At 44.2% G+C, this 27,401-nt stretch overlaps 1 protein-coding gene across 1 annotated transcript; it reads left to right on the forward strand.

The window, feature by feature from the left end:
- Positions 1 to 2,506: 2,506 nt before the first annotated feature.
- mrpl23 (mitochondrial ribosomal protein L23) lies at positions 2,507 to 26,245 on the forward strand. Its single transcript, XM_057052241.1, has 5 exons — positions 2,507 to 2,638; positions 3,311 to 3,433; positions 9,809 to 9,891; positions 12,373 to 12,446; positions 25,367 to 26,245. Exons 1-5 carry the CDS (start codon positions 2,619 to 2,621, stop codon positions 25,529 to 25,531), a joined length of 465 nt encoding a protein of 154 aa, XP_056908221.1. The 5' UTR covers positions 2,507 to 2,618; the 3' UTR covers positions 25,532 to 26,245.
- Positions 26,246 to 27,401: the final 1,156 nt, after the last annotated feature.

Below are 27,401 nucleotides of genomic sequence, written 5' to 3' on the forward strand. Positions count from 1 at the left end.
ACATATCATTCTTGTCAGAGCCTAAACATAAATGTCTGACAGCTGCTTATTCCAGCCGAAGTTCTCACTCCTGCAGCTCTGTCTGGATGGATTATGTGCCTACACTTCATCTGCTCAATAACGTGAGGAGCTGCTGCTGCTGCTGGATGGTTCTTCAAATAAAACTCAACTCTTTTCCCCTTTGGAAACATGACAGCAATGCATTTAAACCCCTTTTTGTGGGTGAAGCTTTTAAAGGTAAACACTGAAACAGGGAGTTCCATTACATGAGAAGCCATTTGGTCCATCTGACAAAGTTTTCCATCTTCAAGTCTGGGTCTTCAATTTACCATTTCCTTTTTTTTTCTTCTCAAGGATATTCAATACCGACAACTTCTCCGACTGCCTGGGAGTCTGAGGGGGAAAGTTTCCATGTGACCCCAACGCCCGCGCTTGGTGGGACAATCCTGCTATTGACTGAACTGTTTCCATCTATCTGAGTGCAGTTTGCCGTATGAGCACTAACCTCCAACTCTGTTACTTTCCCTCTTTATAGCACTGACACAAACAGGCACTTTCCACTGCCCCAGACCTGAACCTGCACTCCAGTCCCCCCCCCTCCCCTCCCTCCATCCCTCCCTCCCACACACACACACACACACACTCATGCATAGATGCAAAATTTAAATTAAGTTACATTTTTTACAAGCTGAAAAGGTGCAAAGCTGAAAAGGTGCAAAGAATAATAACTTATTGTGATATTTGCTGCCTTTGTTGGCCAAATTCCAGTGTGCGTGAGCTTTTCTACATGTAAGTGTAGTAAGAAGCCCTTGAAAAGCTGTAAAGGTCCATTCATGAGATTCGCATTGCTGGGGAATGAGAATCATACCATCTTCAATATTAATTATCTGTCTAAGTACTGCGGGCTTGAATCACATCTATAAATGGCAGCGTTAGATAACAGCGTGAGACCAGACCTTTGCTTGAAGGCTACCCTGGTTCAGGTTGCCAACCCCCCCTGCAGACCCCCGCAACCTGGTCCACACTGCAAGGAGCCTCATCAAGGAGCGGGAAACTAAGGCTGCAACAGGACCTCCAAAAGAGATGCTTTGCTAAAATGTAAAAACTGAATAACGATGCCTTTCCTGTGTAAAGCTGCACGCGGTCCTGTTACCGTCTCCGGCTGAGCCTCAAGTGTCATGGATCCAAAATGGCTGCAAAATTAAGCAGCTCATTCTGCAACAGATTTGTGCATAAATTTCTCTTTTTAAAAACAAATATAAAGGTAGGATAGATAGGATCAATATAAATTAGAATAGAGATGGGGTAAATATTCTTTTATTATTGTGATATGAAGTAACCAGTGCACATTGTGTTATTGGAAACAAACCACTCCCTCCCACGCGTCAGCTTTATGAATTATTGGTGCTCACTCATATTCATCATACTCATACTCATATTGTCTGTCAGCAGAAGAGGAAGAGGGTCCAAAGCAACAAACAAGTAAACAGCTGCTGGAATCACAGAAGTCAACCTTTTTGATCATCAGAGTGCAAACACTATAGCACACACACACACACACACACACACACACACACACACACACGCCATGGCATCTTAACTGATGGAAACTTCCTTCCTTGGCATAGTGCGGATTGTCACTGCGCTCCATTTCCTGCCAAGTCTGAACCAGCTGAGCCAGCCGCTCATGTTCCACTCGGGGGGCCTTCAGTCATTCTTTCCCCTGCTGCTGGCAGAGATGGTGTATTGGGTGTGAGGTCAGACACAGGGTCACAGGATCTAAACCACACATGAGATGAAGGCGCCCCCTGCTGATGCTTCACCAGACATGGCCTGAGAAAGTAAGAGCAGCCATATTCACAAGTGACACGCAATTTGGCGAAGGGTATGAAAGAAGCTGGTCCAAAATATGTTTTTTCCCCAACTGTAGCAGGTTTTATCATCACACAACGATTTTACTTTCACTTTTAGTTTGACTTGCACTTAGTAGGGCATCAATTGAAGTATCCGACTTATTGTCTATGCTGCATGTGTAATTTCTCATCACCAATAATCTTGTGCAATAATCAATGTGCAAACATGTGGCGGAAAAAATATGTTGTCAATTAAACTGTCTCTTTAATGAGATAATTCATCTTAGTCACACAATGTCAAGCCACTCTCTGTGTGCCTTATGACAACCTGCGGTGAACTAAAGTAAATATGACATTGGTGATAATAAACTGCAATTGAAACCTTATATTATCTGAAGGAAGCAGAATGTAAAGATAAAGATAAACTTTATTTGCCACATGCACATAGAGTTTGGGGTATTTTGTTATTGCTTTCATTATTGGGTTTTTGGAGTGGAGCCTAATCATCAAAGATAGTCGAATTCTTTAAAAATAATATGCACTATTAGACTTACCCGTTTCGCCTTCTTTTAAGAAAAAAGAAATCGTTAATTGAAAATTAATATTGTGCAAAAGTGGTTGCACCACCAACAACACCAGGGAGCGCTGTTTGCATCTAGTGCGCATGCTCAAGAGTACCCCGGAAGTACTTGCTTGCACGTGTAGCGTCTAAGCTTCAACCTTGAAAAGACTACAAACATATACATCCTTACAACTATTTTAATAATGCCAGTGACAAGAGTGCTGTAAGTAGCGACCTTTACATTTTTTTTATTTCCAAGCACGGAAACACTGAACAAAAGGAAGCTTGGCATTAAATACTTGTCAGTCCGTTAGTTGTGATAGCATAAAATTAGCGTGTGTCTCACTACTTACTCTGTTTGGCTTTAACGCTTTATTCTTTATTCTTTTATGTATGATGTTGTTAGTGTATTTTTATTTATCTTTATCTTGCCGTGACTCCTTAAGGGCGCTTCCGCATTAAGGTGGCAGGCTCTGTTGGTAGTGTTAGCCTGCTAAGCTAAAAACAAACATGATTAACCTCTGTTCTCAAAGGTAGGTCGTAGCCCTGTAGCTGTTTTAATTAATTGTTTGATTTAAAAGCAGCCCGCTGAATAAGTTCGAAGTTCATAGACGTTATATTTCGAAATGGCTTAATTGGTATTTTAATTATTTTGAAATAAAGCAGAAAATGGCTCTTTATTCCCAGTACATTGCTTCATCTATGTTAATATTTATGTCTCTTGTTGGTGATCATTTGCTTAAAATTCCATTCAAGCAATAATATGGTCATTTATCAAGCCGAGACAGTGATAGTAGGTGAATCAAGTCATTTCTGTTATTTGTGAGAATGGTTAAAATATCCCCATGTCTGTAAAATCTATTCTGATCCAGCACATTCCGTTATGTCATTCCAGGTATCCTCTCTATCAACTGGGCAACCCTCAGCTTCGAATCTTCAGACCGAAATGGTTCCTCACTCTGGTGAGGCCTGGAAAAGAGCTGCCTTCTGACACCGTCCAATTTCGCATCCCACTGGAGTAAGTCTTGCATTTTCTGTGCAATATTCACATCCTGCCTTAAAAAGCATCCAGTGATATACTGAAATCTTGATTTGCATTTAAGATTGCAGATGTTTAATACAATCAACCTCAATTTTCAGGGTTTAAAAGCTGTCATTGTTTATTTAAGAATATATTAAATGTGAATAAAAACTTAAATATGACTCTTAATATATGTGGAGGGCAAGAAAAACAATAGGCTTTTAGCAGGTTACAATCAACATGACATAAAGCTTTATGATTATTTTGTAGGTGAATTAGTCTCTCTAATTTCAAACTATTAATTTCAAACTACAAATTGCAAATTGATCACATTTTCCTAGTTGGTACATCCTAGAGGATTTGTTAGGGTTATACTTTCCTTTTTTTTGGAACATTCCTCTTATATTGATAAATCCTCTTATAAATAATTACAGGAAATATTTAATGCCTAACTCAAGGCAATGGCTAATCCTGTTCATGCCCTCTACAGTTTGCAAACAATTCCAAGTCACAGTCACTAATCGTGCTTAGATTGTGTTCTATAACACGTTTACAATAATTCAATTGTAACATTTAGGCGAGAATTATCAGTACCGGTATTGTTTTCTTAAGCCTGTGCTGCTGCAGTTGCTGACCATGGCCACCAAGGGGCGCACCAGCCCCACAAATAGAACTCATCACTTGAGAATCCACAAAGAATAAACAGTTTACATCACCTTCTTTCTGCCATCAGCTGAGGTTCAGGAAAGACCTGCTAAAGCAGCAGAAGGTCGTTTTATTCCATCAGAATTAATTTGCCCCGGACGGGAGTAGAGTTGTAGGTGCTGCTGCAGACGAGATGGAAAACTCTGTGTTTTAGAGAAGACAATATAACTAACCACACCGAAAGTTTGATGAGTTTGGAGATGACATTTATACCTGCAATAACTTGCTAAACAGTCCTTTCTTATTTGTAGGCCTGTACATTTTCTTCAACTTGGGGTCACTGGGATTTATTGTATTTCTAAGGCAGGAAAACTGATGTTTGCCCCAGATTATCGATGTATCTTCCATTTTTGCCTCTTTTCAGCTAAACTGCAAGGGTACTTATGTAACTTAGTCTGTGTGTTTGTGAGTGAGTCACTTTGTAAAAATGGTGCATGCCTTTGTATATATGTATTTATCTATATTTATATATGTATATATGCTAAAAACATTTGCTAAGTGCAGGGTGCATGTGTGTTTATAAGGGCGTGCTAGTTAGTTTAGTGTTGGCCGCCTGGGAGTGGAGCCCAAGTGATTGATTTGCTGCTGGAAAGCGAGTGTTTCAGCTGAAACACCCTTATTTTTTTACTTTTTCGTGGAGAGACAGTGACTCAAACTACTAAATATCACTCCCACTCCCAGCTTTTTGACGAGCCTGAGTCATTATAGCAGTGAAAGCTGTTGTATTTACTGTACGCCTCTCGAGGGTAGGCGGTGTTGGCCGAGAGTGTGTTCATATTCTCAGGACAATAACACAAGGTGGCCTTTATCTCGGTAACACCTGGAAGCTCCATTCCCATGAATTGTTTCTCTGTTTTGCTACTTGTTTTTATCCTGCCTCTCAGCAATCATCTGCGCGTTATTGTTTCTCTCTCCCTCTCATCCCCCTCAACTCGGATCTTGTGTTCCTTTTTTTTCTCTCGGTTGTGCTCTGCACCTAGCCCAGGACCGGGACTTCTTTCAAACACCCGACCGGCGGTTGTGTGCCCCTTTTTTTGTCTTCTATGGGGGAAAGTTCTTTTTTTGTTTTTTGATTGTTCTTAAAACTTTTGTGCTGCGTTTTCCCCGTGGCTCTGGCAGGAACATCATCGAATTTCCAGGGTGACGCCCACCAGCGTCACCTGGCATGGCAGGAGTCCAGCGCTGACTCACCCACGAAGAATAGATCACAACGCCGAACTCTTTGTTCGCTACTACTACTCGGTCACGTTACGTCCAGTCACGCCGCGTAACGACTATAAGAGGTCACGCCGCCGTTTTCTCACAGTAATCAGAGTCGATTGACCAGTAACATGTTGTGTTGTCTTGATCACCCCGCTGCTGTCCAGGGATGCACCGGTGTCAGCACAGGGATCAGATATCGTCGGATACCGAACCGTACGCCTGGATGGGTGTTGTTGACACAGAAACTGAACATATCCGTGACACTGAAAATGTCAATTCTATTTAAACATCCAGAATTCTTCATCATGTATTAATAAACAACCTATCACTTATTTTCAATGGTAATCCAATATTGATTGACGTTAAAAGGTCTGGGAATTGTATCAGAGCTCAAAATGTCGCAGTATATCTGAAACGTCGTCACGACCTTTTGCTTTACGGGTATGGAGACACCGAGACTCCTTTCCAGGATACTCCTTCAAAAGTACCCATACGAGATCCTCTATGGTCGGGATCTATCTTGTTTTCTCAGCCTTTTTTCTTTTCTTGTTCTCAGTCAAGATTAAATACCAATTTGGCACCTAAAATAAACTCCCAACATTTGATCTGCCTCATCGATTTTGTAGAGCTGCCAAGTTGCATGTCAGTCAAATTAGAGGTAATCTGAATAAACTGGTTGTAATTCTTGAATGCCAAAATGGAGTTGGAAGCTGAGCAGTCACCCTCTGTGTGATGCTGTGATACATGTTAAATTTAGCAGTGCCTTAGTTAATGAGATACACAGAAAGGTAAACAGCTTTGGCAGTATTGAGAATTATTGTCAGGCCACATTTGGACAATCAATCTAATCCTTCACACGCTGCTCCTGTGCTCAACTTCTCAACAGTCTCTTTTCTCCCCAGGTCTCAGGTTCCCCAAAGGCTTTCCCTCCATACAAAATCTGCCTTTATGAGCATGATACTTCGTTGTGAGCCGCCTCTGTACATCTATTGTCTGCATAGGTGGGAGGGTTAAACTCGTTAATGTGCGTATCTCTGCTCAGGCCTGACAATAAGGCTGATTTACAATGAGGAGCGGCTTTCTTTCACCTTTCATCTGTAAAGACTACAATTCTCCTGTTTCATTCTCACTGCTAATCTCTTCTGATGCGCATTGCTTTGAAGTGTGTGTGAGTGTGTGAGGGAAACACCAAATACTATACTCGTTTTCATCTTTGTCTGATTATTTTATACAAATTCTACCTGTCAGACTCGGCGTAGATGAAAGCACAAGACCATGAACTTGGAGGACCTTGGCAAGCTTCTGCCCCCTCCTCTGAGGGGCAGTCTCTCTCACATAGACAAAGTGTCAAAAAGCTGGTATGAGGCCATCATTTTATTGAAGAGAACCTCAGCAACTCATTCATCTGCTCAGATATGTGGCCCAGTAGATGTTGGATGTGCTGGCATGAAGGTCTCCAAGCTGCAGTAAGCTTCTGTCACTTCCACTTATGCGTGTGTCTACTCCTCAGTTTTCCATTTACTTGGATTACATCAAGTGGTCTGCCAAGGAAAAAGGGCGTCTAAACCAGCCCAAAGAAGTGACCTCTTCGAGCAAGATTTATGGAAACCACAAGAAGCCTGGTGGTCACAATAATCCCTGTGCTAACACACCTATTCTTGGAAGCAGTGTATTGTGGTTATTAGTTTACAGTCACCAGCTGGCACTGTGTTCGAATTTAAAAAGCACAGGAGTCTCATTTTTAACTCTTACTGGGTGACCTTCAAAGGTCAAAAACCCATAATTGAACCTCAGTAGTTCCATCATTTCCAATAGTTTTTGCAGTGCTGCAGTGTCTATTTATAGATATTTGATCCTCATGTGAAATCAGAGATACTGTATCGACCCCTCCTAACATCTTTAATATTGGTCGGTCGTCTGCATATATGGCCATCTAGCGCATATGTAAGGGGTGTTTTTAATGAATTACTTACTTAAGTTTTGCCTCAATAACTACAATATTTTTGCTGCCTTATTCCATATTGTTTATAATGCTAATCGTTAGCTCGTTAAATTGCCTTTTGGTGTGCCTGTTTTAAAACAGCTTAGCAACAAGGGCCCATAATTGAACCCAATCTGTCACTCGATGCCCGTCTTGGTTTTGTTTTGGAATTCCTTCATCATCTTTGGCTAAGGAATCTATGTACCATGTGTTTTTGTGTATAAATATATACCAGTTGCTGAGGAATGATGCCCTTATACTTGGCAGTTGCCACAGACAAATTTTCATTCTTAATGTGAGGTGTGAAAGGTTAGCTTGTGGGTGTTTATACCAGGATGATGATCAGATGCTGCCTGCATCACTATTTGAGACGCCATGCCCTTTGCCTAAGTTTAGCCTTGTTTATGTCCATGCTTAAAGAGTTTATTTTTTCTCTTCCAAGCAAGGGCCGTCTCTAGACATATACGCATATTTCAGATATCAATGTTAACATGGCTGATCTGATAAGTGACTGATGCGCCTGGTTCTAATGTTGTCTTTGTTTCTTTCTTTGAATATTCAGTAACAATCACATTTCCCCAGCGTGTTTGTTGTGGACACGAGCGCGCGTGGTGACTCTGTAATGGCAATGGCTGTGTAATTGGAGTTGTAAAAGCAGATGGATTTAGAGAGGGAAATGTTCATTATTCAGGATCACTCTTCCCTCTGCTAATGATCAAATGAGACCTTGTTATTCCCTCAGCCACTTTCCTCCCTTCCAGTTTCTTCCCCCAGCTTTCTAGGAAACGCTGACCTGTCTTTCTTATTTGGGCCCTTCTTGATCTCAGGGACCCTGGTCACTCTGCTCCGGTTCTGAACCCCTCTGGCGACAGACGGGTACGGAGGGACGAGAGTACAAATGGAGCAGAAAGACGCTTGTACTTGCCACGGCTCTCCAATGAACTCATCATAGATGCACAAATAGACAAGAAATTTGTTTATAGTTCCCCTTTTTTCCACACACGGCACTCTTCCACCACAGTAATGGTTTCAAGAGCCAGTTGGGATTTAGACCAAAACTGGGATTCTGAAGTTCAGAAGTCTGAATGGAGTCCATCAAACTACTGCTGCGCCTACACACACCCAGCGACTGGAGTCAAACTGGATGACCCGACTTTGTTCCCAACTTTCATCACATTAATTTCCAACTTTTAGCCTCTCTAAAGGTTTTAGCATTTCTCTATATTACATCTATATGTTTGAATTTGATATTTTTTCCACTTTTATTGACATATAGAGGATTTTTCAACATAAGCATTTACATGTTAGTACGTGTTTTTACATAAAACGTAGGAAAAATAGTCAGTAAATAGGATTTATTGGGTCAAATCATGTTTTCCGAGTTGTCGAGCGGCAACAAGGGGGGAAAAAAGAGAAATTGTCGGTTCATCATGGAAACATGCAGTTCATTGCGTCATTCTTAGGTGCATGGAGTCTTTGTTTTCACAGATGGGATTTTCTCACATGCAGGTCTTTTCCACACCTAATATTGTTACAACAACTATTATGCTGTTTATTCTGGAAAAGCGGGAATATCACGTTATCCCATCCTATACCGGAGAAACAAATGAGGTGATAGAAGACGGCCTATCGGAGGCACTCATGCCAGACCACAGCCTGGCTATTAAGCACTTTGTCAGACGCTTTCAGGAAGTGCTCTCTACCAGACTTATCCAATTGGTGAGATTGATTAGCCATTAAAATCCTTTCTTCCTCTGGTCTGAGAAATCTCTGCTAAATGCCGGTGGGCCCGCTTCAGCTAGGTTGGCCCACTGGATCAGTTGGTGCCAGGCCCACTTCCTGTGTAGGGTTTCATTCACTGCGATCGATACGTGCAGACAGTTAATTGGATGAACACTGACACTCATATTTCCGTTCTGTGCATTTTATCATCCAGAGAAAAGCTGAATATATGAATTTATAAGGGAGTGTCCCATCAGCTGGTGTAGGTAAGATCAAAGCAGCGTTTATGGGAATTCGGTGTTATTTCAGTTGATATATTGTCGGTCATTTGTGAAGTCTTATCCAAATATATATCACATTTCAAAATAAAATTAATTCATTCATCACTACGTTCATTCATTCATTATTACATTTATTTCTGCAGCTTTGTGAGGTAGTTTTTGGTATGTATGTAACTCAGTTGCATAGCTCGGGGCTTCGGCTGACATGGGGCCCCTCACAAAACTGACGCAGGAGTCTGAAAGGGCCCAGAGCTTTGGCTCCTTCAGTGACCTCCTGCTACTGCTCACTTGCGCCATTGTGACTTTGTTTAAGAGTCTGTGTGTTTGAGGTTTGGAGAACCGATCTATGATGCTAGATCTTGTGGAACTCCTGTAAATGTGGGCTGAAGCTGTTTTCCCTGACTGCGAGGCTCCATATTTGTATTAATAATCAATGCATAACCCCAGTGCTGCGCTCTGCTTTTGTGTATTTCTGGACAGAATGACCAAATATGATGTCAAAAACTACCTGGAAAAAATCTACGAGGTCCCTGTAGGAGCAGTGCGCACCAGGATACAGTTTGGTGAGTTCCTCCACTCTCTCACAGACAGAAGAATGGATTTAATCACAAGAAGAAGCACTAGCAACTCACCGACTTTCTAATTAGGCCACACATGCACATATGCACCTGGTTTCAAGTAAACATTTTATTCTTTGCTGTGAAATCATTACAAAGCTACAAGAAATCAAGACATCTGCAGAGTGTTTTTTCTGTGATTGTTAAATCCAGTGTGACCGGTGAGCGAACATCTGCGCGGTACGCTGCGTTTCCTTAGCTGCATAGAACATTAGTATCCAGCGAAGCCTCTGCACGCTCACACTGATGGAATTATATAATCTGCAAGTATTTAATGGTAATGAGATTGTGATGGCTTTTCATGTGGCAGATGCTGTGAAAATGTAGAAGCTGAGATGTGCAGACAGAAACACAACAGGTTGTTAGTCACACAACATTCTTCATTTTTGAGAAACACTTAACTGGGTTTAACACGTTCAGATCGTCATGTTGACCATCCCCTCATTTGCAGCACCTAGTTGTGGCAATGGTTAGCGTGCCTGGCTCTATTACCCCTTCACACACACACACACCACACACGCGCGCACAACGGCTGCTTATCTGACAATCTGCTGCTGCTGCAGCATTCCTGCCTCCAGATGTCCCAGGACACCCCACACTCCCTCCATGTAGTATTTACTTCAATACCATACCACTTCAGGGACTCCTTAGTGTCTCCTTCCATTTAGACAGGACAAGAAGCAGCCATGTTATGTCATTCGCCTAATTATTTTGATGATGTTTTAGATGGAGAGGATTAGGCCAGAAGGTGGGCAGGTGATATGGGAAAGAGAAGGATGCAAAGATAAGTTTGCAGACTTTTTCCTCAGTTAAAGAAAAGTCTGTAATCACAGTATGGGGAGATGCTGTGACATCTGGGTGTGAAGGCCCCTCTGCGCCGCACCTGAAGAGCCATGAGGAACTCCTCTTCCTCTGCCAAAAGAATGGAAAGGAGGACACGCAGGGGGAGGAAGGAGAAGAGAGGCGCCTCACTAAGCGTAGCCTACAGTGCGGAGGACCTATTAACGCTCTTTATTAGGGTTATGTCATTTAAAGGTAGGGGAAAAGGAAAACCTCTCAAGAGGGGCGGATGGAAAGCAGTGAGCTGCGGGTGGACGGGGAGGGGGGAGAAGAAAGGACCGCTCGGGGCCCCTGGTGATCCCGAGGTGCGTCAGAGAAGGTATCCCTGTCTGCGTCAGGAATTCCACTCCATTGGCAGTGTAAAGATGGGAACCAGCGGAGGAGAGCAAGGGGTGTAAACGACCCTTTCTTTCCTCCATGGGCGACAGGGGTATTTTGGAAGAAGTTGCCATGGTAACTCCTCTCGCCTGGGATTTGTAACGTGATAGCTCTCTGCCAAACCGCAATCTCAAAAGACGGAGAAATTGTGCTTGCGTTTGCAAGTGTTGCATGAAAGCTACAGTATATCTGTGCATTGTTCATGTTAGAGACAGCGTTTTGGGGTTAAAGGAAACACACCAATGGTTCGTCCGCCTGTCTGTCAATAGGTACAGGTCGGTGTCTTATCTTACTCTTTCAAAGCATCTTGCATTTCCCTGTGGACACACACACGGCAAACACATGCCCAGAGAGAAACACACACTCTTCGTTACCTCTGTCTACCACCCACACAGGGGCCTCCAGTTAACTAGAGGGGCACGGAGGGGGGAGCGTTTTACAGCTCATCTTAGGGCTTTCCCTGAGCATCGGGCAGCAAATGATTACTAGCTAAATGCACCCCACACACACACACACACACCACACACACACACACACACACACACACACACGAATGACTCATTACAATGGAATGTTTCCCTTGTTTTTCATTTTATAAACCACTCCCATGGCAATGGCAGTCACTCAGAGGGCCTGTTGACTTGACTACCAGGGTTTAATTGAGATTAGATACAGACTGATTTAAATGAGGGTCACTGCCTAAACCTTAAGATTGTCATTGTCAATCACCTTTGGATTGTTGAGAAACCGGATGCCTAACTTGGCTCCACACACACTCCCAAGCAAGTGCTCTCCATCTCCCCGCGTCCCCAAAATTCCAGACGTGGAGGTCTGACAGCAGTTAGGATGATGTCATTATCATCTCCAGCTGGGGAAGAGGTTAACCTGCCTTCCATAGTAAACAAGATCAGGCTCTGCCGCACCAGGCTCAGATAATATCGTCGGCTTTACTGGAAAATGAGCACAGATGTATCATGAATTCTCTTCTGTTGGGATTAAACTACAGTGCAACAATTGCTGAAGAAATGTAAGTTCAGGTTAGATTCTCAACCTAAATAAAGAATTAGTGAAACCCAATCTAATTCTTTCTTTAGGTTGAGATCCTGAATTATTTCATAGCCACTCTACTAATCCTGTAAATTTATACCTTTAAATATTTCCACATTCCCAGTAAATGTAAAATATAGTTGTTTTTTTAAAATTTTTTAGGCACCAATAAGAAGAAGAACCATCTCAACCAGAGGGTCAAGCGGCCTGACTATAAAGTGGCTTATGTTCAACTGGTGAGAACACACACACACACACACACACACACATACACACACACACACACACACACACACACACACACACACACATAATTGTGTACTCTCTTCAGGTTGAGGTATTGTCTGAGTACTTACTCCTCAGTCTTGTCCATAGCACATTGGGACCCAGCCCTCTTTTTCTGATTGTGCAGGCTGCATCATTACACATTTCACTTTTTGGGGGGGGGACTCTCGACAGGTAAGAAAAATGAGATGGGTTAGTTGATGTTCTCTTACAGAGTCCTGAGGGGTAGCCTTTGAAGGTGAGCGCTTCTCTTTTTTTCCCTTCACACACAGACACACACATGACAAATAGACACAGCCTAAGACACAACACAAGGGTACACACATGAAAGTGTTATTCACTGTTCTCCTGAGAGAAGCTTCTCGTGCACCGACAGGCCAACACAAATCAGACAGATCTACCTTGCATCCCTCTCTCTTGCGTGGTTCACGCACTCTGGCTGCCCTCTTGAGAAAGCAGCAGTCTGGGTTCTTCCAGGGCCTGAGGGTGAAAGGTCTCCTTTGGTTACATGCCAGACTTGTGACAGGAAATATTGAGATATGGTTATCATCTGGCATCTATCATCTAACTCTCCTTAATGTGCCTGTGTGTTCCTCGGTGGATGGAATGTGAGAATTCATGTGCACTACACGCTGACTTTGTCTCTCATTCAAGGGGATTTTGTTTTAAATACACACGGGAGGGTTATAAATTAATCGATCAATTTATTATTTTTGATTTTCAAGATAAAACAAAAAAGTACCTCATTGCATCCGAAGTATTGTTTTGGCATCTGCGTGTGACTGGGAGCCATCACTTTGGCAACTATTTAATGAATAATGAAAACTGTCAAAACAGGACTATTTGAAAGAGGATACGTGAAGCCATAAATCTTTTAAAAGGGGAGATAGCAAGGAAGTGGCCGGTGATTTGATGCATCTGGAATTCCTGCTGGAGTCGATAGGGATGCTTGTGTCTCATCAGACGCACAACAATGATGGTACTTGTCAGGAACTTAGAGACGCTGAGTGCTTTTCTACAGTGTGTAGTTGCAGTGGCCATCGCGCTCATTCGAAGGTCAATTAAAGGCACAAGCGCTGAGATTTCGTCTTTGTAGTTAAATGATTTTATCCCTGCTGGATTTTGGAAAAGAACCGCTTTCCTTTCAGCTACCTTTGCAACTGCGCTCTCACTTGTGTACGCTCACACTTCCACAGAAAAGCCTCCATTCTTTTGCAGCAGTGGGTAGAAAACAAGATTGTTCCTAATTGACTCCACATGTGGGAGAGTGTTCTGTGGGTCGATGCTTGCACCATGGTCCCCCCATTCTACCCTCATCCTTTCCCCTCCCCTCCCCTCCCCTCTGCTCCCCTCCATCAGCTAATATTGCAGCAGTGTTTGTTCTCTCTCTCTTTCTGTCTCTCCCTCTCTCTGCTCTGGTTTGTGGTGAATGGGAGGCCTCCTGTTAGCGGGGTTCCGTGACGGCGTTTTCCTCAGGCTTAAGGGGGGACCCCAGTAATGGGGGGAGATAGCGTCTGCATGTGTGAAATGTGCACAGTGTGTGGGAAGGCATATATGTGTGTGTGTGTGTGTGTGTGTGGAGGGCTCATGGCTCACACAAGAGAGGTGAGTAAGGCCATGGTGGAGTCATGCCAGTTCAGGGAGGTCCCAAGTCAGGGCATAGTGATTAGGGGGGAGATATGCGCATGCATGTGTGTGTTTGTGCCTCTGTGTGTATGTCTGTGTCAGAAATGTATTTTTTTTAAAAATAAAAAAGTCTGGTGGACCGCTTTTAGATGGCTGCACAAGTTAAACTCGGCTCGTTCAGTTGTTTCGTGCACGGCTGCTATTTTCGCTCTGTGCAACAGTGTTCGCACGTTCAGCCGGCTCATTGATTTATTGATCCTTTCACTACTGAACGCTCATTTGCAGTCAGTGTAATCAGACCGCGTTGTCTGAGGATTATAGTATTTGTGTGTTTGTTTGTCGATGAATGTTCTCAGTCTTGCAGGTGGAAGAGAAGTCTTGGCTTAAAAAAATTCAACTGGACTTCCTTTAGTTTTCAGAGACATTTGACCACTTATCCGAGAGGCTTTTTCAGTTCTAAGTGAACTGGTGGGAATCCCAGATTCATATGTACTTGTTGGTTAGCTGTATGCTGTTGTCAGTGGTCTCTGGTGGTAATTTGCGTTGTTGCGTTGTAAATAATGCATAATAAATTGAATTTAAGTTTCTTAAGCCAAGAGTTTTATTTGGTTGGTTGTATTTTAGGAAAATTGCAGTCGATTATAAATGATTTGATGGTTCTCGATAGTAGTCCATCATATTCATGCGTCTGGGGTCTGGTGGTTTGTACTGTTTTGATCCCACTCACAGTTGAAGTTGACCACGCCACCATTTCCAGTTAGACCTTGTTTCCGACTGAAACCCAATACTGCACTTTTTAAAAAGAAAATAAAAAAAATCACAAACGACGGTCATTTTTAAATGTTTTTGGTTATTGTTGGGTAACGTTTTGTCAAGCTTGAGAAAAAGTTCTCCCTGTCAGACATGTGAATGAGAAGGCTGTGGTGAGTTCTTGGACTGAAGAAGAGTTATTTTCTCTCTCTCTCTTTTTTTTTTTTGCTGGCAAGTGCCACTTCAGTTGCAAAGTAGAGAGCTCCCAGAGAATGACGCCGTGAATAAATGAATGGGAGGCCTCACCAGTGTGACCAGTTTGACATTTCAGTTTATTCTGATACATGACAGTGTAATTGTCAAATGCAGGCTATAAAAGTAATTATTTCCAGGATCACTGGCATAAAACTATACAAAATATCTACAGTTAAAATGATCTCCTTTTAATGGTAATGGGTTGTAAGGAAGTTCTTTTTTGGTACTTTACAGCTTGGTATGCATTTCTTTTCTACCAACGCCAGTAAGGCGATGCTGACCCTTTCAGACCTTGTTTTCTGTTCGCTCTGCGCGTCTATTCTTAACCACGAGTTCTCCAGGATACTCCTTTTCAAAGTCGTGAGGCACTGTCACCCAATCACCTGTACAATGTTCCATCTCACTATTTTTAGATCATTCACAACTTTCTGAGTCTTTAGTTTCCTTGCCCCTTTTGTCCCCCCCGCAAGTAAATTTCAAACAGCATTTGAATTACGCGGTACTCTGCCATTTTGTTTTTATTCTTTTTCTACTGACCTCTGACAGTATTCTGTGAAAGCCCATTATTTACCATAAAGATTATCAACCTACTTTTTTTACGTGGGAAAAAAAAATCTGACATTTTCAGCGAGTTGTTTTCGGATGAGGTCATTAGGGAGGAGCATCTGTGATGGGCACAGCATGGCACGTCCAGGCACCTGTAAGATGCTTGCAATCATTTAGCATTAACAAAAAAATCAGACCAGCTGAATGTTGTTTGACACATTGTATATACCTTTTAAAGTTGGACCAGAAGTCCACCTTCACCATGGTGTGTGAGGGGCTCGCCGGGAGCCTCTGAGTCTGTTCTTTAATTTATCTGTGGACAAAAACTCGCGCAGTGGAGTCAGTGGAAATTCTACACAAGCGCTAAAGTAATCAAAGATAATGACTGAGAACTTCGCAGCAGTAGGGAGATGATCACAGATGGCCTAAGGTGTCGTCAAAAGGCCGACCGTTGGTTGTCACGAAGTAAGCAGCTCGTTTTGTTTACACATATCCCACGCATGATAGTCACATTTTAGTGGGCTGTACACATACACACATCTATTGTCCTTTTAATGTATTTTTAATTGCAAAATCCAAAACTTTTTTTCACCTGTGTATATATATATATGTGTGTGTGTGTGTGTGTGTGTACATATATATATATGTATGTATGTATGTATATATGTATGTATGTATGTATAATTTTTTTTTTTTTTTAAATAAAAGTTATAAATAAGCTTCCGAGGTTCCCTCTGCTGTTGCTGCTTAGACAGCAACACGGTACAACAGTTACATCAGGCAGATTGCTCAGCGTTGCAAAGTAGCGTCCCGGCCCAACGACCACAGAGCAAAACAAGATATGGGTTTGGACCAACAGCTGCAGAATAAGTGGTAGCTTCATTCAAATTTCCCATTTCCTGTGTTTCTCGCCGTCCCTCTCCGCACCCCCGCACCTTCCTCCTTAGAGGCGTCGCTGCCCTCGGAAAAGCGGGGAGAGGGAGAGCGAGTAGGCGAGACAAACAAACAGTGGGAGAGACTGAGTGGCAAACATAAAGCAGTTGTGACAGTCGAAACCGGGGAGAGAGAATCAGCTGTATTCAGAGGGAGGATGAAAAGGAAGCCGAGCCCGGCGCTCCTCTCCGTACGCCTGTCACTAGATGGCAACGTTTGGCTGCACAGCTTCTTTCTGACTGTCTTTGACTGCTTGTTGCTTAACAATAGGCCCTCCAGGGTTGTGTGTATTTTTACAACTTTATATATCTGGCTGGGCTGAGGGGGTGATACCGGAGAGAGGTACAGAGCCGGGGGCTGCTAACTCCCCTGATCCCACACCCACCGCCCGTTCCTGCCCTAGGCTCCGAAGCTGGAGGTGCTGAATCCGACAGCCAGGCCGAGGGGGGAAAAGCTCGCTTATCTCCTCTGGAATTTTATTATTTTCAACTATTTGGATCAGGATGGCTCTCCCTCTCTGCTGCCCTCCCTGCTCCTCCTCTCCACCTTGTCACGCAAACACAACGTTTCTCGCACAGCCTCGTCCGTATTTCTGTCCGTCTGCCTGCTGCTGGGCTTCCTTCCCTTCCATGTGTTGCCTTATCGCTTATCGCTCCTATTAGCATTTTTAATCGGCTCCTTCCAGCCTTGTCTGCTGTCCGGCTCATTTCTTTCAAAAAGCACAAAAGAATCCATTAAGTAAATGAATTTATCAATATCCTTTTATCTTATTTCTGTCTATACAGGATCGACTCCTTTATTGCCTCTCATCCTCAGTTTTAATTAAAGCGTGCACCATGGACTAATGGGGATCACACTGTCCTGTCAGAAGGCTCTCGCACATTTGGATTTTATCCTCATGCTTCTTTAATAGTTTTCATGGCCTCTGGAGAGACAAGATATGAGCATTGACGTTTCTTTGCGTGTACTTTTGACTTGCACGTTTGTACTCTTCGTTCCATGCATAACAAAAGCCTCGCTCTATCGTGGGCTCCTCATGGTCACACAGGAAAGGGTAGAGAAAGAACATCTAAACATTTATCCAGTTCTGGCAAAATTGTGCTCAGACTTGATAAACGCGTTCAATCTGTTTTGTTTATCTGTTAATGGGGAAAAAGACGGAGAGGATGGTGAAAATTTCCATTCCTTTTTCTGCTAACCGGCCTCTAGTTCCCGATTGGGGTCAGGGGGCCGTGCTAGAGTTGCTCCAGAGTTAAATCATGACAGATTTATGCTTTCACTGTGGAATAAAACATGATGAATCTGAAGATTATCATATATTTAGCCTTGCTGGACATAAATTCATCACCAGCAGCTGCTGAGCTGCTGTATGAAAATTGCAGAGATACATGTTGAATGTTTCCACCAACAATTGGGGGGGTGCCAAAGGTCAAAAGTGAGACCATGACGATACTTTTCCTTCTAACCTCACGCAGCTTTATTTTGACTTAAATGAAGCTGTCATCACTCTGAAGGAGGGGGCCGATGTACTAATTAGTATGTGTGTGTGTGTGTGCTGGTGGCGCGCCGAATAAAAGTAGATTTTCCTTTTGCAATCAGGCTCTGCTGAAAGCCCCCTCATCTTCCTACACTTGATTTGGAAAAGTGACTTCAAGCTCCTGTGTGCGAGCGCGTGTGTGCATGTGTAGGTTTCATAAGAGCTCAGTGCAAAGAGAGCATGAATTATAGACAAGCAAGCAGGGTCTCAACCATCCGGTCTCTATTCTCACACGCAAACCCTTCTCTTTTTTTTTTTTTGAATGGCCTCAGTCAAGGCTTTGTTGTTTTTTTCCCTCCCGTTCACTTTACACGAGCTCTATTGATACGACTGGGTCACAGAGGTTTGTGCCTTTTGCCTACAGTGCCGCCAGTTCAACGTTCATTCACAGGGAAAGTTAAAGTGTAGTCTATTTTAATCACAGCCTTTTCCTTTTAAGAACCGTATGTGATTAAATCCATGATTTCTAGATGTTTATTTGATGAATGCAATATCAGGGGAGCTAGAAGCGGGTGCACAGGCAGCAGTGTTAGCCGGTTTCTCACACATTCACTTATTCGTGGATGCTGTTACATTATAGTCTGTCTGCCTCATATTGATTTTCTATTTTTGGAGTCTGTGTTCTGTTCTCACTGAAGAACATTTATCATGAATAACGTCTTCTTGTGTCTACAGCTCGGTTATGTCAGCTTTAGACCCTCAGTTAACCCAACGGGAAGAACTTAATCGGTCTTACTTCTATGATAACCTGTACATATTTTAACATTTTAGAACAGAAATAATCTATCTAAAAAAACAACACTCACACATATCATGTTATTACAAGTAAACAATCCGTTGTCCTGCCCCCTTGTGGTGAAATGAGGATCTACAGACTTCACACAGGAATCACATGTAGATGCAATAACAGGACTGTCCTGTGGAGACAGTAGTCTTCCACAAGGCAGTAAGACTAAAGCTAAAAGTAGCATTTCAAAGTTGCTGTAGCTGCTTTGTGTATTGCACAAAAGACTCAGAAAGAATCACATTTTTAGCTTTGCTATAGCAGAAATATGTTTAGTGTACTTCTGGCACGGTACCATTGCAGTAACATGCTGAGGTTTGAATGAAGTCGTGCGTTAAAACAGGTCAGGAGGCCGCAACAAACCCAAAGGAAAACGTCCTCAAATTTAGAAATAACATCTAAAATAATCTCCAATGAAACGATCAATCAGCTGAGTTAGAGATCTGTCTCTAATTTATTTTTGTTTTCCACCATGTGACAGCTTGGGCTTGCTTGCTTGTCTCTTTGTCTCTTAGCAAAATAACTTGTCATTTTTATTGACGACTATCTTATCTCTCCCTACAACATCTTCCTCCTTCACCCCAACTTCCTCTTACGTTTCCTCAGGTTCCCCTTATTTAGATAACTATGGCAGCATAGATTGGAAAATTTTGGCAACGCACAGGCAGAACCACAAAACCTTTCTTGATTTTTTTTTTTTTTTTTTTCTCCCCCCCTGACCTTCTGACCTGTAATGACACAGCTGCCACTTTCATCAGCCAATCAACATGCGGCACCACCCAGGTTCTCAGCGGGGCGGCCACCGGCCTGATAAAGCCCTCTGATGCATTTCCTGTTTTTGTATGCTTCTTCATTTTTTTATTTTCTCCGCCAGCTGGTCCCTGCATTCCTCAGTCAGGGAGGGGGCAGGGGTATTGCCTGAATGTTTATGGTGCATGTGCGCGTAATCGGGAGTATCTGTGCATATGTTTTTATGCAAGAATACGTCTGTTACCCTAGATAGGTGGTTCTGGGGCCAACAGGGGGCAGGGCAGGAGGAGGGGGATGCTTGAAAATGGCGGTGGGGGTTGAAGGGGTATGTAAGGGTTGTTTACATGCATTGGCCAGAGAGAAATGGGGTATATTGGGGGGGGGGGGGGGGGTGAATGACAGATGAAGAGGATAATAATGGTAAACAGCTGCGCGTGTACGTAGGGGGGAGGATGAGATCGGCAGGGTTTAGGTGTAATTTGGCTTTAAGGTGTGGAGGTTGACACAAGATGGTGTTGTTCAGTTTCCTGGTCAATACGTTAATCATATTATTGTGGAGGGTTCCTCTGCCGGTGGTTGTTATCGTCAGAACTTCTAACGCCTGATGGATGTAAATGTCTGTGGGTGACTCAGTGTGATGCCGCTTCATTTATTTATTTCTATAAATTCGTTGAGAGCTCTGTTACTAGGGTCCAATATCTCCCCGGAGCAGACTTGGGACAGACATGCCCAGACATGACCACACATGCACACACATGCAGAGTTTGTCGCTAGGCTAAAGTATTTTGCCTGTACTAATATGTCATGGGCGCCTGTGATAGATCTCAAAGTATTTCCAGTTGTCACAGGAGTTGTGGTTCCCCCACCTTTCTGTCTCTTGCTCTGAGTCCCACAGGCACGTAGAGACAGGAGTCAGGGGGTTGTGTGTGTGTGTGCGTGTGTGTTCCACGCTACAGATCAGTCTCAGGTCGAAATAGGTCCAAATGTTATCGTCTACGTCCCTCAAACTTTGGTCTCTGGACATTCAGTAAACACCTTTATTGGCAGAGAGATGTTGGAGTTGGTCCTCTTCTAAGTGGATACACCTTCAGACCAGTATGTTCAGGCCTGAAGTTCAGGCCTGTGCAGTCATACCAACGCTATGTTTGTCCTGCATCCTTGCAGAGGGGAGTACAGCTGGCTAAGGGTTCCATACCTCAGCACCAATTACTATCAAAAATTGTCTTGTTGTGTGGTTGGAAATTTGGAGACCGAAGGGGTTAATGTTGCCAGGGTCGGTAAGGCACTAAGTGTGCATCGGGCTTGATGTGCCAAGATGTAATAGTGCTGTTGATTGGCTGTGTCACGGCATCTAGGAAAAACATGAGCTTGCCAGTTATACCCAGAAATGTGACTCACTCACTCCATTTACTACATGGTACGCTTTCCAATTCGGCTTGTCACGCTACTATGATTAATATGATCATCACTGTAAGTCACAATAATTTTAAGAATTTAGGAGGAGGTTTAAGGGTATTTATCCAGTGATTGTTAAGTGAAACATTATAGCTTTCCAAAACAGATACAAACAATTTCGAGACTGGATTCAATCAAGAACATCAAAGTTCAGTTCCTTCTTTAGGTCAGACTCTTTTTAATATTGGCTCAACAAACCTCGCTACTCACTCTGCACTATATGAACAAGAACACGGTTGATCGGTGGAAATTTTGCAAATGTTATTCAATTACTTAATGCACAATTGGTTTGGAATAATAGAAATGAACTTTTCCAGCATTCTTTTTTTCTGATCTGGTGCAAACAAAGATGCTAAAATCCGGTAGAGAAAACCCACAGTGCTTTCTCCATTCCTCCTGAGCTGCTAAAAATCTGTAATTTTGAGGATAAGATGTTGCCAGAACTCTGTTCAATAAACAAGCTTCTTGTGAGTCCGTCTGAGTTGCGTTTAAAAGCCCCGGTTCACTTGTAATTGGGCAACGTGAACTTAAATGAACTGAAGAGAAAAATGCGGCGCTGCACTTGAAACCCAAGAAAATACACTGAGGCTTTGGGACGCCTGCTTTCTTAAAGGACTGTGGGCTGTGATATTGGGAAGGTGGACCTTGTTTGGCGCAGGAAGAGGAAGCACGTGGACTCCTGATGATGCATAATTGATTTCCCATGAGCGCTGCCTGCAGGGTCATGCGGGACCTCAAATTTGATGCGCTTCCTTGTTACTGAATGTTTCTGGTCCAGATTTCATAAATCTGAGTAGCTTGGCCTTAATTCCTCTCGCACGATCTCCCTGTTGTTGCCTTTAGTTTGGTTAGTCTGAGCAAAGGTTAGAGAAGGAAGCTGGCGTACCACCTCCGTGTACGTGTACGCCCCTTCGGAAAAAGGGAGTATTACACACGCTTGGTAAACATTTTCCTCAATAAATGCTGTTTTTCATGTCGTGTAGATCTGACAGTGTGAGCTCTAATCCTGCTAACCTCATTACTGTGGTCTCTTCCTCAGTAAAGTGCCAGGCCGTCCAACCGTGTGGTTAGAATAGACTCGACTGCAAAGTGAACACTTCGTCGTCTACACACACACACACACACACACCACCAGCGTACGAGACGTCTCTGCCTTGCAACAGCTTACCCCACGCACGTTTCCTCCACTGCCACATGAGCCACAGCCCCATGAGATCCTCTCACCACATCGTCAACACCTCTTTGTTTCAGTGTGTGGCCCAGATTGGGTTGTGCCCCGTCTGTCCCGCCGTTTGCATCTGTCTGTGTCCTACAACCGGTCCTGGTCCAGTCCAGCTGATTCCGAGCATTGGGTTGGATCCTTCCTTTGTGCCTCCGGTCGCTGAGCGTGTCGTGTTCTATTTACCCAGCAGAACCTTCCTGTTTTCTTTGAAGACGGGTTTTCAGATTTCATAGCTAAACCTAGTTTGATGAAAAATAAAGACTTTTCCCCCCTTTTCACATTTTTCCACACATTCCAAAACTGCTCACGGTGGCACGTTTGTGTATCCTCTCAGAATTCAGATTTTTGTTTTTTCTTGCCGTCTCTGACTCAGATAAACGGCCACCTCACCCTCCGGCCTTTTGCATTATGATGGTCGTCAGAGGCTAAAGGTCAATCAGAGGCTAAAGGTCAATCAGATGGAATACAGTTGTTTCTCTTTCATTCCTCCCCTGGTCCTCTCCGTTCTCTCTCTCTCTGTGACTGTAAACAGTGATACTCGCAGGGGGTGGGGGGGGTCCGTGCGTGACCTCTCGAAACCTTTCTCATTCAACCCGGACCGGTGTCAGAATGTTTTGGGATACTCACTGATGTTTTGGGACAGTCCAAACATGTGAAAAATAATTCTCTTTTTGAGGAGAGCAGCACTAAATAAGCGCCGAGTGGATCGACGACGGCACTCGATGTCTTCTTCTAGGAAACCTGCGGTTGCGCGCGTGTGTGTACATACTTCACTGCAGTGTGTTTACATCACTTGCAGCGCGGGGGCCACGTCCCAATATTCCTCGATGGCTGCTCGACTCAGCTGGGAGCACGGCGCAGATGCTGGCAGACGGGGAGAACGTGTCCACGCCTATACTTTGTCATCTAGGGACGCAGGCTTGGTAACACAAACAAAACCCCGAGAGGCACGGAATACTCCCTAGTCTTTCTCAACTCCTGTCCTCTTTGGCCGTCCCTCCGCCGCCTCCGTAAAACCGCTTGTACGCGCAGTGAGGGGTGGACAGACAGCGCCCGCTTTGGTCACCCAGCCCAGGGGGGGGACGTCCGCCTCTGCCGGGGCGCTGCGTGTAACCTTCAACCAAGAATACCAGCATCTCTGCCAGGGATGTGTCACATGGAAATGTGTCCAGCAGACACACACACACACACACGCACAGGAGGCGTGGCCTGTTACCAACAATACGGGTTGTTTAACGAGCCTCCGAGCTTTGTTGATTCCAGTCTCAAGACTTTGTTGTGTTTGTGAACCCCGCTCTCAGAGGCCATTATTAACATTTGCAGCGTGTGTACACAAGGTGTCCGGAGCCACGTCGGGTAACTGGGAATTGTCATGTGGCAGCGTTGGGTTGGACTCGGGTGAAGTCTTGTTTAACTCTTGGCTTCATTGTTCCTTTCACTGCCAAGTCTGGTGTTTATAGTCCCCTTTCTCTCTCACCCCTGCCTCTCAGTCACGTCCTCACATCATTTAACAGGACCTGCTCTCCTCCCCACGCCTCCACCTCTCTCTCCCGCAGCGAACTTCCCCTGGCCCCGTACCATGTTTGTGTTCTGGATTCTGCATTCCTTGACGGCAGCGAGACACCGAGGATCGGTTTTCAGGTGCATCTGACTCTTCGCTGGGTCAGATGTTTGTCTTTTCCTGCATTATTTCCACAAAAGCGTCTTTGAAAGGCAGCCGCTGTGGCAAGTCAGGAGCAGAAAGTGGCACTTTTTTGATTAGAGGCTGCCTGTCGCTCCTCTAAGCTGGTATCACACAGTTTAGACTCTGGTTTTAGACAGTAGCTTGAATTCAAGTCTATGTTAAGTATCAAACCAAAATAGCAGTTTCCATAATAGTTGTGTTTTGCTGGCTCGTAGCAGTATTGTCAGGTTGGAAATGTCAGGCTAGCCTGTGGTTGATATCTTACTGCAACGACCTCGACATCGTTCTAGACGTAAAAAACCCAGCAGGGTGTTTTGTTTATCACATCAACTTTAAATTAAGACTAAACTGTGGCTGCGAATATATAAAAGCAAGGTTTTCACTGTCTTAAAATGTAAAAAATAGTCCTGTAAATGTTTGAATATCACTGTAGAGACACCTGAGATCCCTGCTAGCATGTGCTAGAATTGAATGTAGTTCTCATACACGCATCTCTCTCAAGATTTGGGGGCTGGAGGCAAAATGAACCTCGCCATCAGACCATTTCATAGACTGACTAAACAAAATATTTCACATAGCGCGTGTCAAGATCCATTTCTCTACAACGCGGAGAGAGTTCTACTGAGCCCGTGTTATTGAGCAGAACGCAGCTGATGAACGTTATTCATGTCTGCAACATTAGCAGGGGAGACTTTATAAAAGAGCTGGTGGAGGCTGAATTTCCTGATGTAAAACTACAACCCAGCTTCACAAAAAGTGGAGTCATTTAAGGACAGCAGAGGTTTGGCTCCAGTCGAGAGTGATAATAGTGCATTCTTGTTGCCAGGTGTCCATGGGAGAGGCTGAGAGGGATCGGCTATAGATATGTGTGCTCGCCTGCACCCGGTGACCCGTGTGTGTGTGTGTGTGTGTGTGTGTGTGTGAGAGAGAGTAGAGGAGGGTGTAATGTGGGTGTACTGTACAGTATTCTATGGCACGCCTGGCGCAGACTACTACTGGGATTGTGATGCATTAGTCACGGCCAGAGATGGGTCAGTATAGAATAAATAATGGATACCATCCCTTCCCTCTGAATAAAACAGGACCGGAGAAATGGAGAGTTGAGAGATTCCATGTGGGAGTGAGCTGGAGAACCTGAATGTCAGAGAGAAAGTATTTGTGGAGTATAGACAAGAGTGTCCTGGATTCCAAATCGGTCTGTGACGTTGGAAAATAAAGGAAATTGAGAGATTTTTTTTCACAATAAAGGCGATTTAAAGTAGGAAATTTGATAAAGTAATGAGCTCATTTTTGTTTTTCTGAGCTTTTTTTTCCTTTTCTACTCCTCAGGCCCAGGGCCAGACATTCACATTCCCTGACATCTTCCCAACAAAAGAGCGGGCGGTCGCCGAGGGATCGATGGAGGAACTGCAGGAGAAGTTCATGGAGGACGAGAAGCAGAGGCAAAAGCCTGACCCCAGGAGGGGAGGGGTCACCGAGTGGTTTGGGCTTTGAGACAACACACCGACAGGAACTCTTCTATTCATCTGAACGTTTGATAAAGGAGCAACATGTTTCGGCCTCTGTGATGTCACCACGGTTTCTGTTCAAAGTCTGAGGGCAGAGGAACCACTGAGAGGAGAAGGGGGAGGAGTTTGTGTGTTTGTGAGGCTCCAGTCCAACAACTCAAGCCAGAACGTAATCATGGGTGGAAGAGCGGCGCCCCCAAACCAGCCCACCTTACAGAGGCTCCATCACCTCAGACGACCTCCTGTGTGTCCCCCTCCCTTACGTTTGAACCCCCTGCTCCTTCCTCAGGAGTTTCCTTAGCATCTGTTCCCTCGGCTACTTCGTTTTTCTCACATTCGTCTTCCTCTTCCAGGCAGGGGAGTCGGGGCTGCGGTATCCCTAGTAGCTCTGACTCTCAGCCAACTGGATCGTGCTACCTGGAAAACCTGCATCCTTTCCTCTTTTATGGGTTTGCCTCAGATTAATTGACCACTTTAGGTAAACAACAATCGACATGTTGTTTCAGCAAAGCGGAATTTGCTGGAGTGTTTTTATTATTTTGCGGTAACACCTCTCGCCATCACTCCGAGAGAGAAAATCGTACCGCGTGTGTGCATGTGGCCGCGTGTGTGTGTGTGTGTACGTAGAATGCAGACTTGCCAATGCATTTATTCGTAAGTGCTGTTGGATTAAGAAGTAATAAACAGTCGCTTGTCCAGACGCCCTCTGCTCCCGTCTTGTGTTCTGCTCGCCTCATCTCACACTTGTGCTGCGCTCGGCAGATTTGCGGCGCGGTTCAACGCGTAAGCTAGCCCGCACTAGTGCCAACACGGTCTGGTAGCTGCTCTGACAAAGCAGTGATTTGTGTGTTAATCGAGCCACCGGAGGACGCGCTTCTCTTCCGGTAATACGGCCCGTAAAGGAGAGAGACGTCTCCCTGGACTCTCTCAGACCCTCCATTATGCTGAGAGGCCAAGGTTACAGTAAGTGTCCCCCAGCCGTGACCGCTGACGCTAAATGGCTAATAAAAAGGTCCAGTCACTGACTTCACCAAGCAAACTCAGCCATCACTACGGAGAATGTCAATATTGATTCTTTTGGCTCATTGTGCGCTGGCTGGAGCTACTCGCCCCCCCGCGTTGCCATAAAGCAATCTGATCTGGAACTTAGGGGCCTCAGTTTTCTGTCCGCCTCGCTTTCCTTCCCATTCTGCTTCTTTTCTGTCTCGGTTGCCCAATCAGGACCTCCTGAGAAACACATGCCTATCCAGCAGCGAGGGGAAACTAAATTCCTGTTCTTACTCCTGTCGTGGCCTGAACAGACCCCACATAAAGTTGGGAAATCGGCTTCTCGTCTTGGCCAGGCGAAGATCCTCATTTGCCCTCTGTTGCCTCCTGTCACTTCCAAAATCCCCGAAAGCTCACCGGCACAGTCCCGGCTGGATTTTTTAACTTTATGTGCGAGTCTCTATATGTGGAATCCCAGAAAAAGAAAATCATCAGGACCGCTCCACCTCCGTGGTGTTTGCAGCTGTCCACATCTGTTTGGGTCTATAAAGTCAGGATGATGGCACATTTTGTACTGACACATCTGTTGCTCGCACACGTAATATTCCGTGCTCTCTCACTAAAGAGTGTGTGAACAAAAACAACTTAAAACAAAAGCTATTGTTTGCTAGCACAAGGAAATGTCAGCGTTGGCTCCAGTTTTTTAAAGTCAGGCGGAGCACTTGCACCGGCATGTCAAAATCTGTGTCAGAGCCTGCGAGATTCCTCAGAATTTTCAAATAATGATGAATACATAACATTTTTAATGTGCTTCCGACGCACGCACGTTGATGGACCCAATGAGGCGAGTCGGGCAGAAATGTTGGTGT

This window comes from Takifugu flavidus, chromosome 13, assembly GCF_003711565.1.
Source record: "Takifugu flavidus isolate HTHZ2018 chromosome 13, ASM371156v2, whole genome shotgun sequence".
NCBI classification, from domain to species: Eukaryota; Metazoa; Chordata; class Actinopteri; order Tetraodontiformes; family Tetraodontidae; genus Takifugu; species Takifugu flavidus.